This window comes from Cygnus olor, chromosome 1 (genome assembly GCF_009769625.2).
Source record: "Cygnus olor isolate bCygOlo1 chromosome 1, bCygOlo1.pri.v2, whole genome shotgun sequence".
Taxonomy (NCBI): Eukaryota; Metazoa; Chordata; class Aves; order Anseriformes; family Anatidae; genus Cygnus; species Cygnus olor.
Window position 1 is genome coordinate 63,535,131 of NC_049169.1, and position 17,876 is coordinate 63,553,006.

General features: G+C 37.6%; 1 protein-coding gene across 7 annotated transcripts in view; it reads right to left on the reverse strand.

Moving 5' to 3' along the window:
- Positions 1-1,652: 1,652 nt before the first annotated feature.
- Positions 1,653-17,876, reverse strand: part of BICD1 (BICD cargo adaptor 1) — a 177,432-nt gene continuing 161,208 nt past the window's right edge. For 3 of the 7 annotated variants that reach the window (XM_040561644.1, XM_040561652.1, XM_040561633.1), the window contains one exon: positions 1,653-7,448. In XM_040561644.1, the coding sequence (XP_040417578.1) occupies positions 7,443-7,448 (6 nt within the window). In that variant the 3' untranslated portion in view covers positions 1,653-7,442. Of the gene's footprint in view, positions 7,449-13,600; positions 13,687-17,876 lie in introns of all 7 variants that reach the window. The other 4 variants (XM_040561611.1, XM_040561604.1, XM_040561597.1 and 1 more) reach the window with 2 other exon arrangements.

Sequence of the window (17,876 nt, forward strand, 5' to 3'; positions counted from 1 at the left end):
TATGATATAAAAGAATTTATAAACAATAATGAGTGAAATGTATGTTTTCTAATTTACTGTTTCAGTAAAGAAGGAATCATTCTTGCAAAGGTCAATAATTTTTTACTGGATTCTTATGCTTCTGCTGAGTTGTCAGCTGTAGTATTGAGCCTTATTTTTGTGCAAAGTTAGGGCTTTCTTTTTACCATCAGGCAATCACTCAGACCTTCCACTGAGAGGAAAGCACTTGTGACTGGGCCTTTAGCATACACAAATAGATGAGATCTGGCTTTATTCCAAACATTTTTTCCCAAGATACAAGTAATTATAATTATCTATTTTAGCTCCATTTCCCCCCATATTTCATTCTATATATAAAACCTTCTCTTCTATGTTATTCACAGGCTACTAAAAGACATGGATGTCAGGCCCTTCAACCTGTCTCTCTTCATTATTAATACTTCTGTTCTTATTAGTGGTCTCCTGAAATCTGGGTTTCAACATTGCTCAAAAAAAAAAAAAAAAAAGAAAAAAAAATCTTTTTTCTAATATTGAAGGGAAGGAACACCTGGCAGAAGAAAACTGTATCCTGAGCAGTCACACTTTTGCTAAGATGATCACACGACGCCTTTGCCAAAGGCACTTCCTGCAAGGACCACAGCCAAGGTGGTGGGCTGAGAGACCTCCCCCTGCTTGAGGAGAAAAAGGAAAGAGAGAAGTGGGAAGGATTCAGGCAAGTAGCAGCTCTCGTGCTGTCACTATGCACAAATCCTGTTACTATCCAAAGCACCTCACCAGCCAGCCAAAAACAAAGCCCACCAGTAGTTCCCATCAAGTCCAACATTACAGAGGCCAAGCAGGCTTGGAGGCACGATCCTTCCTCCAGGCCTTTTCCTGGTCTGTTTCTAAAAGCTGCACACCTGCTGCCCCTTGGGGACCTAGGGAGCTGCAGCGGCCACCTGCCTGCCACGGCCACGCACCTGGAGCACTGCAGGACTGGCTGCCGAGGGAGGGCTTTTGACCCCCCTGCTGTCAGTGAGGCACTGCCACAAGGGAAAAAGGTCTTTCTGACTTTACAATCAGCCGTGATATGCTGTACTGCACATGGCATGCCCAGCCCAATTTTATGCTGACTTCAGCCCTTACTTTGCTTACATATCTCCTGAGGGTGGAGATTTATATCTTACAAACCATTCCTGTACTGAGACCTTATACAGATGTTGGAGCATTTCAGAGTGCTCAGATCTACTGGTAACTTTATCTGGGGAATCAGTCTTTAATGTAATATTTCCTTCAACCTCAGAAAATAGAGGAAACACCTTCGCTTTCATTCTGATTCCCCTTGCCTTTAATTTTGATTTCCCATTTCGATTTCTTTTTCTTTCATTCTGATACTTTTTAAACTTACAATTATGGATCTTTAAGAGATAAATAAATGTAAAAGCACAAGCCATGACAACACACTGCAAACTGACAGAAATACAAGCAGACCAGACAGCATGGAATTAAATGAACAAAAATGGCCAGTTTATTCACTGGAACAGTTATGCATTACACTGTAATTTCAATTTGAACATAAAGATGTAAGAATCAGTATATTGGCTTCTTTTAATTATTTTCTTCGGCACTAGAGTGTTTTTCCCAACCATTTGACTGCATGATCATATTACACATGTTACAAGCACAGACTTTATGAATCCCTCACAAGGCATTAATCTGGGATTGTCTACAAGGACAGGAAAGAGTTAACATGGGAGTTACTTCAATTTTAAAAACAAATGATGCATTTTTGGAAACAAGAATTATTTAACTTTTTTTTTCTTTTTTTCCCTTTTTCCTTTTTTTTTTTTTTTTTTTTTTTTTTGCTTTTAGCATAAAGAAGCAACAAGAAGAGTTTCCATTATTCAGTCTTTAGCAAATGAACATATATACTTTCATATTCTTCACCATCTAGAAACACTTCATCATTTAACCCAAGAAGGCAGGACAACATAATGTCAATTCAAATAGGATTAGCTGAGTTATCACAGCAGAAAACATACTGTATACAAATTTGTGTTTGTCACAATCTCCACCAATGTTAAAACTCTTTTGGAAGGAACACAGCAATCTGTATGGTCAGTTAGATACAGAACATCATGCAAATGGAAACATTCAATAGATTACAAAAGTCACAAAACATCAATTTTCATTTTTTAAAGTTGTTTACAAAGGATCGAGTTAATTAACCCTTTAACAGTCAGACCACAGGGCTGAAAACCAATAGGGCAATAACTAATAAAATGGACTTAATCTATCCACTGGTATAGCACACAGAGCCATACCTGTGGACAGGGGGAAAACACAAAAAGCTAGATTACTCTTATTTCTTATTCACAGCTGATAGAATAACAACTCAGCTAGCAAGCCAGTCTACTCAAAACTTTTATCAATCACTTTTTTTCATTGATTTCCAAAATACCCTTGAAATCAAGTAACTGTATAATTTAGTTTGCAAACACTCTTCTCCACTGTTTCTTTTACAGCAAATAATGATAATCAAAACAAATATGGAGCTTCATGGAAAGACACTTCTGAAACAAAGCCCTGTCACCCAGAGTCTGCTTGCACATTGACTCCAGTCATGGAATACAGGATTTTTGCTTTACCCTTTGTCAGTTTGTCGCTCAATCGCCATTATATTTCATGAAAGGGATTTTCAAGAACTCCACAGGAAACAGATTAAAATCCAATAAGGATTTAAGCCATGCACCTCTGAATGATAGATACAGAGTCAGTGATAGTCCTCTTGCCTTTCTAACATGAGAAATATGCATATCACACAAGAATTAAGAATTTTCTAGTTTAATTATGGATATGGAAAAGCTACATGATGTTAAGAATCTCATGCACGCATTTTACGTTGCATATTTAGATGCATTTATGCCTGAAGGCAAAAGGCAATTGCTTTTTTGTTTCTTTCCACAGGATGCTTAACTAAAAAGAGAAGAGGAGAGGAGAGGAGAGGAGAGGAGAGGAGAGGAGAGGAGAGGAGAGGAGAGGAGAGGAGAGGAGAGGAGAGGAGAGGAGAGGAGAGGAGAGGAGAGGAGAGGAGAGGAGAGGAGAGGAGAGGAGAGAAGCTTACTGGTTAAAAATTGTCTGAATACTGTATATCCCTTTCATACTCACTGCACACACAGCAAGCAAAGGAAAACTGAAGAAAAGTGATGACCGGAATTTTTAAAGAGGTAACTATTGCAATTATCATTACTTCCAAGGTAAAACATCAGTGTCTGCCATTTTCAAACATAGATTTCCTAAGTAGAGAGAAATTTACAATAACCCAAGTGGATGCACATCTTCCATCAGAGAAAGGAAACAGCCCTCAGAAGGGTTGATGCAATCTACACCTGATGGTGATGATGAATCCAGCTATAGCGGAACTGGCAGCGCAAATCTTGACACTGGCATGGCATGCTGAGCAATAAGGTTGGTATCAAAGTAAGGGCCCAGGCTCCTGGGCATTGTTCCCAGCCTGATGAGGACTGGTCCATATTTTACAAACAGCTGTATTTCAGTATTCGCAACCTAACTAGCACAAGCAGCCTTTGTAGGTGAGGTCACGTTGCATAAGTGAGGTTATATTTTGTAACGTAATCCTTCGGTTAACACTTTAATATGGTAAATGGCTTAAACAAGTTATCAAGTTACCAATCTTTTAAAATCAAAAGTAAACTGAAGGTCATCTTGGCATTAAAATTTGCAGCATTGCATTAGTTATAGTTCACTCTATGAGCCCTACTGTATAGCTATGGTTACATTAATTTACCGTGAAAAATGTGGATGGAGCAAGCACAGAGGTGCCAACCTGTCAATCAGAAAGAATATCACTATCGCCTCCACATAGAAGGCAGAAACATCCATATGATTAGCATGAGAAATGATAATATTACCTCTTTCTGTAAAAGCTTCTATTAACCTTCTGATAGAAAATATATTTTCCTTACTATTATATGTTACATCTTTTGTTCCCCTTATATTTCAATCTTTTTTTTCCTTTTTTTTTTTTTAATTTCCACACATTTCCTATAACTGGATTTCCAGACTTTTATCATTTCACTGAACAAACAATATTTTTTTTCACTGCATTGGAAAATAAAACCCAAAACAGAATGCTGCAGAAATAAAAAGGCTATTCTAAAACCAAGGAAATTTCAAGGCCATCACAGAGAACAAAAACTACATTTCAGATACGAAAGTCAGAGCAGGATTTGAATTGCTTCCTTCCTGCTTAGGACACATTTCAGCAGTTCTGAGTATACTCAACCATTAGGCAATATATATATCCTTTTCTTCTTAATCTTTAAAAACCAGCATAGATAACACCACATCATAAATTAATTTTAAATGGACAGAGTATAATATTTTGCAACTCAAAAAGAAACAAACAAACGAAAAAACCCTTTTGTGTCTGGTTTTGTCTATGTAAATATTTCCTACAAAATATCTCACAAAGTTGCATGCTACCAATCACTATATAACAAAGAAGAGTTTATCATCTCAAGTTCAAGATATGTATTTTATTTTGTACTGGTTAACTGACAAAAGTTGTCCTGGGGACCTACACAGTTTTATAACTTACAATGCAATAACTACAGCCATTTGTACATTTAAGTTGGTTTGTTTCTAGTTCTCTTAAATTTCCAACATTTACTTGTTTTATTACATATTAAAAATGCAAATTGAAAACTTAGAAATGAAGAATTTAAAGCTTAAGAGAATAAAAAATTTAATAAACCCACTTATTTCTATAAAACAGGACCACAATTTCTATGCCATTAAATGCTGTTTTGTAACTCTTGATCCACATCGACATACCAGTACAATGTTTCAGTTTCCCAAAGTTGCTCTGCAAATTACAATCGGAAACAAATACGTTACTAAACAAATGTTCCACTATATCATTTTTTCATAAATTCATATCTATATAGAAAGGAAATGTATTTCACTAAATTTCTGTTTAACTAAAATTCAGGGCAAATGTTTGCTTTGGATATGAAAATAGGAAAAACTATTCCAAGTACAGCCTGTGGTCACTCTGTTCAATGTGCAATGCAAATTCTTTTTTTGTTTAACAATATACAGAGCTGTCTTTGTTGGACATAGACATTGCCACTGTTTTGCAAGGTAACTATACCAGTCTGGCAATGTCAGGAATTGTGAGGTGCTCTTGGAAGGCAACATTTGCCTCAGACAATTTTTTATTTTTATTTTTTATTTTTAATAAAAATCAAAATAGCAGCTAATCTCCATGTCAAACTATGATAGAGCTGAACAAGTTTTACTTGACTTTCGTATGACAAGACAACACATCAGTTAAGTACGATACTAAATAGTTATGTAAATGTATACAAGAAGAACCATGTGAACTGCATGGAAACCTCAGCAGAAACACTGGTGAGTATTGTCTGTTTGTTCTGATTAGAATTTGATATCAGTCTGTTCCTATTTTCCCCACCTTTGACACTGAATGTTCTGTTACAATAGCTCAGCTGCTTTGCCAAGGCTGTATGACATACACAGTTGATTACATAGAATATTTCTATTTACAGCACCTTCATTACTGGTACCATGGAAATAATGATTGTTAGGCACACTGATTGGTCACTGATTCTTTCCTCTGCTGATGTTTTGTGTATCATAACATTTGGTAAGCACTGTTACTAACAGAAGACTGAGTTCATTTTCTCAGATTCAGGCAGAATATAAAAGAATTATTCCAACCATATCTGCAGCATTTTTTTCCAGCTGCTCTGTACCTAAGGCTGTACTGTGTTTCTCTCTTGTAGATCACACTCATGCTGCAGGGAAGGAATAAAGATGTGGAAATATCTAAGCCTTTCTTCCGTAAATAAATTAAGGCCACCTGACCGAGCAAGGAGTCTGCTAGTTACCAACAAATAGGCAGCACTGAGGACTTCTAGCTGATGGCCAATCAGGAAGCCCACATATGCTGAACACCTTACATAGCCGCTTGCCTTGCTGTCAGGTATTGTGCAAAATAAATTCTGCTATCCTTGGTTTTGTTCTGAAACTTGTTATTTAAAAACAAACAAATAAACAAAACAAAATGATTTACTCAGCTTTTACAGGAAAGAATCTTTAACTAGGAGCACTGTGCACTGTTGCGATAGAGTCTGCGTAGCGTAGATCACCTGAGTATTTGTCATAAACTGACATTAGCTAAGGTTCTGTATCTGTTGATTTTTGGCAAGGAAAAAATGCACTACAGTAAAGTCCTGCTAACTTTGATCCACCATTAACCCTACCTGCAGCAGTTATTTCACCACAAAATACTTCACTTGAAGTGCCTACAACTTGGCCTTTCATACTAGCCTTTCACGGTAAGGCCTCAAGCTAGTATCCTGAATATGGGAGCAAGAGGAAAGAATGTTTTTAATTAGCACACAACATTTTACTTGTTTTAGATTTTTTTCTCAGATACCGAATAGAAAGCAGCCCAAAAAAACAGCACCAATTCATCTACTTGTCTGAAATGCAAAAATATAATCACAATGCAAGCAAACAACTGAAAACAAATCAATACATCATCCTTTCATCTCCTTCTTAGGCTTAATAATTATCTTTCAGTGAAGAGCTAGAACAAAACCAGAAGCTAGTGAAATAGGAATTAAAAAAACAAGTGCATAAACAATATCAGTGCAGCAGCAAAATATACAGTCATTGTTAACATTTCAATTCCACCCATTGCCAGCATTTTTGTGCAAAAAGAATTGGCCATATGCTGGCCAATGCAACAAGCCTCTTTTTAATATTAACACAGTCATTCTTCGCTTAAGCTATTTCTGCTTGTTTTTTTAAAAAATAAAATGAATTAAATATAATTCTCACCAAAAAAAAGACTATTTTATAAACACGAAATTATGGTGCAAATAAAGTAAGAAATAAATATCACACCCTTAATGACAAAAGGAAGTTTGAACTGGTTCCTATGGCCGAACTTAGAGGTTGTGAGGGTAGGATTTTAGTAACTTTTTTTTTTTTTTTAATATTGGCTTAAGTCTCTCATTTTGTCAGAGGTAAAGCCAAGCAGCTGGGAGGAATAACTTTGTTGAGATATTAAATTTCACTATACTTTAGTTGTGATAGCAAAGTTTGAATACAATCAGAGGAACCATAAAAAGTCTTCTTGATAGGTTGGGCTCTGTGCTTTGTGTTCTTCTTCTCAACCTTCCCTCAGTTGCCAGAGCTGTGGATATGAATCCAGACTTGTCGATGCAGCAACAAGGCGGGATTGTCTACCTGCTTGTTGGGAACAACCCAAATCTTTGTTGCATGAACTCCACTCTGTTTGGATTTTCTCTTACGTTGCATATGAAGATTAGGGATAAGGAGGAGGCTTAGAGAGACAGTTGAGAGGGGCACATTGAGAGCTGGAATGTGGCTGCTCTTCTGGAAGAGCACTAGGACTGAAAATTAAAAAGAAAAGAGAAGGAGTGCTTAAAATACATGGCAAACATTTTACATGCATGTAAATTGTACAACGCTGGAAACAAATTCTAAAAGGTGATAAAACAGCATCTTTAAATCTGTATCCTCAAATATACAGGATAAATAAAATCCTCAGCGCACACACACTCGTTGGCACCTGGATTTACACATGAAATGCCGTTGATAGCCTGCCTGCCAGTTTCTGTATGCAATTGTTGTTTGCATGCTCTGATGAAAAATGCTCTTTGGAAAAATAAATGCATTTGTGAAATGGGAGAACAAATTTGAAGGGCAATATACAGGTGCCATCTTTATGTGAGCGTTAAGAATTGTATATATACAACTGCTTAATTGCTCTAAATGAAGGAAAGTGCTAATCTGGAAATCAGGTTTCAGCACTTCATGAAAACAAGGTCTCTTACTGAATGCAACCTATTAACTAGTACATTCAAACAAATACAGTGTAACCTTCCTCATCAGGCAACAAACATTATGTATTTTGTAAACAACACTTCCAAAGAGTTTTTGTTTTACATTTTTGAATCCTCTTCAATTCTGTCTTTTTGTTGTTGTTGTTATTTGACTATTTTTCATGAACAACTGTTCTGATGACAGCATTCACCTGTCAAGCCTCTACATGTGCATTTAGAGCGTACCCTGTAATGTATTGCAGAGGGATCTGAACTAGCTTTCAACAAAAGTGGTGTGGTTGGAGTAGCAGTCTAGCAGTGGCAGCACAAAGATAAGGGGCAGCTAACGGGAACATACCCCACTTCTTGGTGCAGAGTTCCAGGATGCTCCTGCTAGAAAGCTTCAGATATGCAGGCTCAGCTTAACTCAGCCATCTACACCACACAGCAGCAGGCAATGCGGACACAGCTCAACTGAGTCCCATATCATTCTGCAGCCTTGGCCTGTGAGAATGAACTTCAGCTCATCCAGCTGATGTCAAGCTAAGTGTCAGCCATTAAACATTCAAGGAAAGCATATGGCAAAACAAGATTCCAAAATGGAATACAAATAAATGGAATTCATTAAAAAAAAAAAATGTCCAGGAAGAATTTTTACTTAATGCTTCTTTAAGTTATTCCAAGCTCAACAGCATGATGTATGATGAATCACAATCATTCACAGCCCTTTCTTCAAGAAAATTTGCCTTTTCCATTTTCCTTCTTTAGAAACCGTGCTGTTACACATTATCTCTACAGTACAGACTATTGAGTGCTGGCTGAAGGAATGCAATTAGTCTATTGTTGGAAATGAATCAATTTGAAATGCCAGAGGTATTTGAAAATCTGCCATTGGAAATGCCAGCAGTACTGAAAGCGTCTATTTCCACATATAGCATCTACTTCAGGAAACAAAGAATGGCATTGCACTTTCTTGAAGACAGAAACAAGTGTGTATCATCACCATTAAGAAAGGTGATGACAATGTCTGTTTTCAAATCAGGGCAGCCAAGAAGATTATGGCCAAAAATCTGTAAATATTGCAATTCAGCAGGAGCTGGAGTCCTTGCATTGCTGGGCTTATTTGAAGATCATGGACTTGCATGTCTTCAGTTAAACTCTCTGTCACATTTATGTTCCTGAAGATGAGTTGCCTGATTTGCAAAATGGCTGGTGAGAGCAGGTTATAGGAGCTTAGGACCTCACTGGCTTCGTTTTGCACTTGGCTGTCTGAGTAGGTCAGTCCCGAAGTGTTTACTGTTTTTTAGGACTATGACTCCTCAGTTTATATATATTCTAACATTAACCACCTAGGCATAAATATTTCATCCAAAATATTTTCTTGAAGCTTAGTAGTAGGACTTGTTTAATCAAAGACTCTGAAAGGACTCAAACCTAAGTATTTCTTTCCACGGCTGTAATCATTCTTTTGTTCTGTCATATTCTGCAACATATAAATGCAGATAGAGAACCTAAAGAGGGATCTGAGTAAGATCTTTACCTACTCCTCTCAAATGAATCTGTGTCAGGAGTGACTGAAGATGGACTCAAAAGCTCTGCATTTAATCTAGAACTTATGAAGAGCCAGCTCCAGGCTTCAGCACCTCCTAAGTTTTCAAGATAATCTTACTAAAAGCCCTACTCTTAAGACTTTCAGAGAAATTAAAGTGAATTGAAACTTAAATGTGACATCTGGGGAACATGAACAACAAGGTGGTCATGTTAGCCTACAAAGATTGCCTGGCTCTCCTCCCTTGCTGCCCCATTGCTTTTTTACAGAGGACTTCTGTAATTGTCAGAAAGGAACTGAAACTATTTTCCTTGCTCATTAGCAGACATGTATTTGTCTTTTGGGGGTTCCTTCCCAGCTTTAAATATAAACAACACACATGTCCATGCTTCAAGGCAGAGGACTGGTAAGGAAACGGCCACAGTTAGTACTTATTATGTAAAGGAACGGCCTGAAACAGGACCTCTTTGAGACACATTGGATTCTCCTCTATACAGATATGTGCAGCTTCATTAATGTACTGCCATCACTTTTACTACAAAATCATCCCTGACTGCAAATACTGTAACACAAACAATTCCAGAATATGCTCAGGTTAGGAAGCACTGGGCTTAGAATTACTTTTTTTTCGTCTTCACAGTAATTCTGTATTACTTCTCACTTTCAAATACAAGCACATTTCTATGCACAGAAGAAATATAAAACTTTGTCTCACCATTCCCTTTTCAACCAATAATAAATATTAGGGGCATTGGGAAGAGAAAAAAAGATTACAAGGTTATCAGTACAAGTACCTTTGCAGCAACACATATACACCCACCACTTACAGGCCTAGTAGGTTTGAATCTTATCCTAACACTCTACTGTTACACCATTCTCCCTTCAGAAAAACAGTACATCCAGTTCAGTAATGCAGATTACTGTAGCAGTGTCTAAACAAAAATTACATCATCCATCAGGCAGAATCAGCAAGTGACACATGGCATGCAGTGTGCTTTTTATGGCAATATAGGTGATCGTGGTAGCAGGTCCTGGAGCTGAGCTATCGGGCATATTGACAGTCACAGGCAGTAGAGGCTGGCAGGTGATATTAAGGACACGAAGCAAGAGAAAGCCATGGAAGAACCTGAAGCTGTTGAGTTTTAACTGAGAATAAGTAAGAGTATTGTTACATTCTGCCCGTGGAATATGTGCTGCTCTTAAAATACTTAGTTTTAATACATTATTGTAAACCTCTCTTTAAAGGCTGGTATCATTTGGAGATATATCCATTCAGCTGATGAATGAGGTCTCTGTCATTTTTTTGTTTCACTCTTATTGCCTGTTTCTAAGCAGCTCTTCTCCCCCACCACAGCACTCAAAATGCTAATCATATATTTCTAGGATCAATCAGAAAATATCATGCAAAGCCCCTTGGTGTTAGTACGTACTCTGTTCTTTCTTAAAGATGTCATTTGCATGCAGTATTATATGGCATAGATTGTAATTGTAACAAATCAGCAATGGAAAATACAAACAGACCGGTGATATTTTCAGAATTGAACCATTTTGCATGCATTTTACCTTATTCTTATTTCCTTAACATTTAATGTTATTTTTAGTTTATTTCATATTTTATACAAAATAAAAGCATTATTTCTTATAAAATAATTAATATTGCTTTCATTTCAGTGTTACGGGGGGTTTGTTCTGTTTTGTTTCTTTTTTAGATAATTTGGGTCTAGCATTTGGCCCAAAGACAGACACATTCTTTTTAATATTGGTTGACAGTAATGTTTTGTTCTTGTCCAATATCAGACAGATTTCTACAGATGCTAGAAAGGGAGGAACATCATCCAGTAACTTTCAGTGTAGTCCTGAAACATTTGGTTGTTTGCCCCACATTCCCGGACTGAAAAAATGAGGTGATGCATAGAAGGCAGTGTGAGATTTTCATGCATTGCTTCATCAGTTTTCTTGGAAAATCTCTAAAGAAAGTTCTCCCAGATTCTCCAGACCAGGTTCTAATAGAAGTACGCAAACATAAGCAAAAAGACAGACAAATGTATAGCTAAACACATTGACTAGATGTATCTTGAAAATCTGGTCTTAGTTTTTTTTCCAGTGTGGTTCACCAAAACCTTTACACTGGACCCAGTACACTTTCATAGCGACTGTGAAAAACCCAGAGATACACAAGTTCCATTTAAAATTCAGTACAGATGCTTGATGAGGAAAAGCTCTCTATGTTTGATACCAAAGTTCAGACTGAATCTATTTGTGTTACGGTCAGGCACAAAAACTAGTTTGAACGTGACTATACATACTGCAGGATGTGGAAAGTGTCCGTGTGAATTACAAGTCTTAACAAGCTATTGCTTGATCCCACGTGAAATGCCACTGAGATATCACATCACTGCGAGAGTAATGTTAGTGACTTAAAAACAAGCATACCTCTCTCTTAAAATGTGTGACTTTAGGGCTGGGCACAGCTTTAATCTTCCTCATATGGTATCGTCACACGATTGAAAGCAGCTGTGCCACACCAGGAGGGACTATCACAGGAGGAAGAAGGACATTACAAGCTCCTGTCTTCCTCCTCTCATGGATTTAGAAAATCTGAACCAGTAAGTCTAAATTTTTTTTAAAGGTTCTTAAAAAGCCTTTTTTTTTTTTTTTACTCCAAACTTCAATTACTTTATATAAAGCACTCACAAACATCGTGCTGACTTTATTAAATCTGTTGTTACGCTTCACTGCTTTATGAGGCTATGCAGCTATGTGGCTGAGACAAGCAAGGCATCAGTGTTAATATACCAAAAAGAGGGGGGTGTTTTCGCTTACTGGAAGAGTAACAATCTAGTGGTAAAAAATGATAGTCATCTGAAGGTCAATAGTTCAGCCAAGTGTATAGATGTGTGTTCTTTGTAGGATGACTGATCTGAATTTTTTAAAATGTTGATCATACAAATAAAAAAATTTAACCTTTTAAATATTATTGCTTCCTGTATACCATGGTTTTGGTTTGGAAACCTGCGAAGAAAGGTTTCTTCATAAACACATCCAGTTCTGATTGTGATTAATGAGATCTTTCTAACTGAGGAAGCGTTCAGGGACAAGCCAGAAATCCCTGAGACTTGCCTTTGGAACATCCCCTTCTCTGCTGGTTTGTCTGCAGAACAAGGCCACGCTTGCAAACAAACATAGGGCAGAGGTAGATCAGGTAGGTCTTCCCTTCTGAGAAGGATATATAAAATTGCAGGAACAATTGTTTGTTAGCATTTAGAGGGGGAACAACAGAGAAGCACAGATGAAAAGGCTGTTCCAAGGCCACTGAAGGACTCCCCATGACCTGGCAGAACACGCACAGCAGTGCCTGATGTGCAGCCTGAAAGCAGTACTGCACCCCTTCCCCAGCCTGTGTTATGGCAGACTTCCACACATGTGGAGTTTAGCACTCTGTGGGAAACAGCTTCATACATAATAAGGCTGTAGATCAGCTGGTTCTCTATAGATCAAGGTAAGGTCTAAAAATAACGTAACCTGTTTCAAATTGCAGAATATAGTCAGAAGTGACTATATGCACAGAATATACTGTGAACTGCTAAAGATATTGTCATCTCTTTTTTCTTAGGTTGGTTATTATGCCTTGATTAACTCAATCACCTCAGAAGCATGATTTGGCCTTTGCACTACCTACGAGCATGGACACAAGAGATTACTTTTAACAAGATTAGGAACTGACTACGGTGAGACTGAGTTTCCAGATTAGGGAGAGCTGAGAAGTGCCTGCTAAAAATCTCACAGGTGCCTTTAAAATACCACCTTACAGAAAGAGAAGTCTGTGCATAACTCTATAATCAAAAGCCCCCATTTAAGTAAATGTATCTAGCAAAAAAAAGTTAAATCATTACTGTTTTGGCATCATTGAGGACCTGTCTGCATAAAAAGACCAAATGAGGACTGCAAGATTCAGTTTTGCATTCTTTTCCATGTTTTTACACGGATATAAGTGTTCAGATCCTGTGGTTCATGTTTGTATTGACCCTGCAGAAATCATCACTGTTCCTCCAGTTGATAAGTTTGCTGTTAGAGAAAAATCATAGCAAAGAGGCTTTGTTCAAGGAAGACGAGGGGAGTTGCAGACATACATGCAGCTATGTGCAAAGAGAAAAGAGTTTGTTAAGTTTACCTGACAGTCTGGCAATCTGGCCCCCTGGCTAGTTGTGAGCCGTGTGGCGGTATGGAGGCAGCAGGCTGCTGACAATCTACAAGAAACTGATAAATTAGACATATATACAGAGAGATTACAGAGCAAGGGGTTAGTAACAGCAGTACACAGGCTGTGCATCTGATGCGGAAGATTTAGTGAGGAATGTTTGCTCAGTTCCTTATCTGACAGAAACACCTTTTTCCTGATAGTAGTAACATTACTTCTCGCCTTTTTTTTTTTCCGTTCAGAAGAAGTAGAGAAGACATTTTCATTTGCCCTCCCTTAACACTGAGAAATTTTTGTTTAAACAGACAGCCTAACAGGCTGTCTTCAGAATCTGGGTTTAAACCTTGTACTCATTGTTCTTCTGTAGGTGATGAAGCTGTTTTGCTTACGTCTAATATAAAAAGTGTCAATAAAGCTACTCAAAATTTCTCCAGAGAACTTATATCCATAAAAGAGATGCCATCTCATTATGGTATTGGAGAAAATGTTTGCAAAAAAGTCTTCACAACTTCTAAATGGTGCTTGTGAGAATTATTATTTTTTTAGAGAAAAGAAGAGGGGAATTGTTACATTAAGTTTTCTCTATTACATTTAGATTATTTTATCAATTTTCTGTCAAAGCATTTTCCACATAAATTACTTGCAAAGCTATACTCTAGTTCTTATTAAATAACAACACAACCAAATAATCCTTTGAAGGATGAAAATAGCTTTAAACTCCATAATATTTGGAGGAGTTAAGAAAAGTAGCCAAACAAGACATAACCCTCCTTTGCAGCTCACTAGTTTCCACCAAAATTTACATATCTCAAGATGAGCTGGTTTTCCCCACATTAGTCTGGCCACAGCCTGCATGACTCAGATTGTCAGAAAGCGCACTCATCAGGGTCCTTTTGAACATTTAAAAATATGGGTGAAATTCAGACCAACTGGAGAACTACTGGAGATCACTTTTTGTCTCCAGCAGGGTTTGCAGATCTATCATTAGCTCTAGCTGCTTTAACTTGATTCTCAACCCAGAACTTTGGTGGTGAGGAGTTACCTAAAAATGAGATGACAAGATTTCATGTGATAGGAAAGAATTTGATTGATTTTTTTTTAAATGGCTGCTACTTAAAGCTCAACATCAGTAATCTTTTCCCTTTAAAATATGCGTGGCTTCTGAAATTCAGAACTATTCTTTGTCTCAGTCAAGTGGAATAACCTGTCAGTAATTTCATATCAAGTCTTTAGATGATAACAGGTACAATGCAGAGCAACACAGCTTCCCTGCAACAATGAGCATCATATCCAGCACCATGACATTTCATTTTTAAGACCAGAAAGCTTCTCCTTACTTCCTATGAAAGTCTATGCTGACCTCCAGCGGGTGGAAGCAACGTACCCAAATCACCAGTTTCTTCTTGCTTCAGCTAGCAGGAGAGGATTTTGGACCTATTTTCAAGCTCACAGGTATCTACTTCAGAAATATATATGCATAGCTATATATGCTGGCACCATTGTGTCAGGAAGCAGAAATGGAACAAGAAAGGATAGTAGGCCATTCTCTCATATGCCAGGATGGTCACTGTGGTCCTGACAGCAGAGGAGTACAAGAGTTTGCAACATACCTGAGCTATGAATAGAAGGGTCTGTCACTTCAGCACAAGGTTCAGATAAAAGTGGTGCCTGACAGACAGAGCAGGCTAACTGTAGAAGGGAAATGATGGTCAAAGAAAAAGTTAGTCTTATTCTAAACAAACTAGTTTGCAGAAGTCCAAAGCAAAGCTGTCTCTGACAGCTTAAAGGAGGTAGTCAGTGAGAAATGGAAGACAGCAGAATGCTATGTGATGAAAAGGTGTGGACAGGTTTCACAAATGCAGAAGGTATTGTTCTGACAGGCTTTGCCAGGAACAATGCAAATGCCTAATTTATGATCCTATACTAATATCTCAGACATCCTGCAAACATTTTATGAAGCCTCTTCGTCTGCTAGATTTGGCAGAGTGCATAAATAGAGAGCCAGATCCTGCAAGCATTATGCAACCTGGATAATAACTGTTTGACATAAGCAAACTCCCTAGACTTCACATGAGGCAGCAGCTCTACTTGGCACGAGCAGCACTCACAGAATCTGGCTCAACCCCAGTCACACCAGTATGAAACCTAGCGATCCGCATGAATTAAAATGGCTGAATTGCCCTCCTACACCCTCCAGGAGTGAAGTTTTTGAGGATTACGCTACGAAAGATTTAAGCAGAATGCATATGGATTACATCTATGCATTTCAAATTCAAAGGGACTCATATCTACTTATGTCCAAGTAGCTGTGCCAGAGCTAACTTTATTCCTTGAATGTTTAATCCTTTTAAATGTTTCAGAGCATTTGTAACCCAAATTCTTTAATGCCATGACAGTCATAAAATGACTTCTTGTTGTGGCGTGTTGAAAGGTGAAAATGAGAAGACGGTATTTGGTCTTTCTGTTCTGCTGTGGAGCTCCTGTCTGTATCAAGTAAAGGATTGCTTATTTCTGAAATGCCCTATTGAAGGTTAAAAGTTTCAAACATGTCTTTACTGGCTTTGTGGTCAATGTCACATACCATAAAGACAGGGAAAGACAGGCATGTGGGCTTGTTATAAAACAGTAATAATAATAAATTACGTTGTTAGAGGCCTGTTCCCCTAATTTTCAAACCTGAGAGAGTGCCAGTCTAGCTACCAAGCAAAAGGACAGTTTGTCATTTGTGCAAAAGATACTTGGGGAACAGACATAGATTATATATGGTGTGTCCTCAGAATAGAGCACCAAAAAATGATAAAGTTATTAAATACAGACTATTTTATTTCTCTTATCTTCTCTACTTGCTGTGAGGAAATGAACTACTGAGGCAGGGTATGGGCTGGCTGATGTCCTAAGAACCCTTTTAAGATTCTATGAACCTGTAATAAAGAAATGCAATTCAGTGACAGTTTCAGTCATAAACAGCAAAGAGGAGCTATTCTACATGCACAAAAGTCCTATGTCAATTTGCACTGAATTAAGCAGGACATGGAGTACTGAGTCCTACAGCAGTATCAGACAATGGTCACTGTAGAATCTTTTGGATCTTCAGAGGCTTGATTCCTACTGTAGATTAGGCCTGTTCAGATTTTCCAGTTCTTAACATTTCAGCCATTTGCTAGGAATGACAATGTGAAGGGCTCAGAGATTTTCTCTCACACATTAGTCACTGCTGATTTTCCTTTGGAATCTAAGGCCCAGTCCTAATTGGGCTAATCAGCTCTTGATGTAAGAGCTTTAAAAATAACAAGCTTAGTGAAGCTACATCTGCTTATATGAGGACTAAATGTGCAACTATAAATTACTTGCTGAGAGCAAATCTCAGAAAAAAAATATTTTCCTGTGCTTCCCTTTGGCTCAGCCACCAAAACAACACATTTTGCTCATGTCACAAGGTGTGTTCTGCCCTCCAGTCTATGAACTGGGTGACTCCAATCAACACAGGGCTGCTAAACTGGATTATTAGTGTCTGAGAGGTGGGTTTGCCTGCTGTTGACATCAGCAATGTCCCCAGTGAAAATCCTATGTGCAAGCATTTTTAGTCCCACCTGTTCAAGACCAAGCAGACTGCAGTGGAACATTTCAGTACATTTTGACACTCAGTAAATTTGACAGCACTCTATAGAGATCAGTAAGACCAAGAATAGTAAAAATCCCAAGATAAGTGTTGGGGATGCTATGAATGAGTAACTGATATATATTGTGCCTAGTTCGGTTAATCATTAGAGAAAATTTTCGTTTATCTGAAAGGATTAGACCGAGTCAAGCAACAAACCAAAGTGGTGTTTTTCCTTTGTTTGTTTGTTTAAAAACAATTAGTGTTACATATTTGGTATTTCTGATATGGAAAACATTGGGAAATTAGTTCTTAATGAAAAGAAAAGCTCTCCAGAAATGCTTATCGAAAAATGTGAGAAAGAGGCTTTTTTCAGTCTTTTAAAACAAACTTTTCTTAGTATCCCATTGACCACTCCATGATGACTGAAAGTCCTTTCATCCTAGCAAAATGTTTTAGAGCATCTATAGCAATTTCACTTTGTGTCATGCTACCCAATATTAACTGAACTTGCTACATAAAGTTTGAAGAATTTGATAACATGTCCATGAAGATGTTATTGACAATTTACTTGAAAACAGAAGCTGTCCCTATTTATATGGTAATTACTTATTTTCTTCTCTCAGATGTCAAATTAATAGGAAAGAAAGA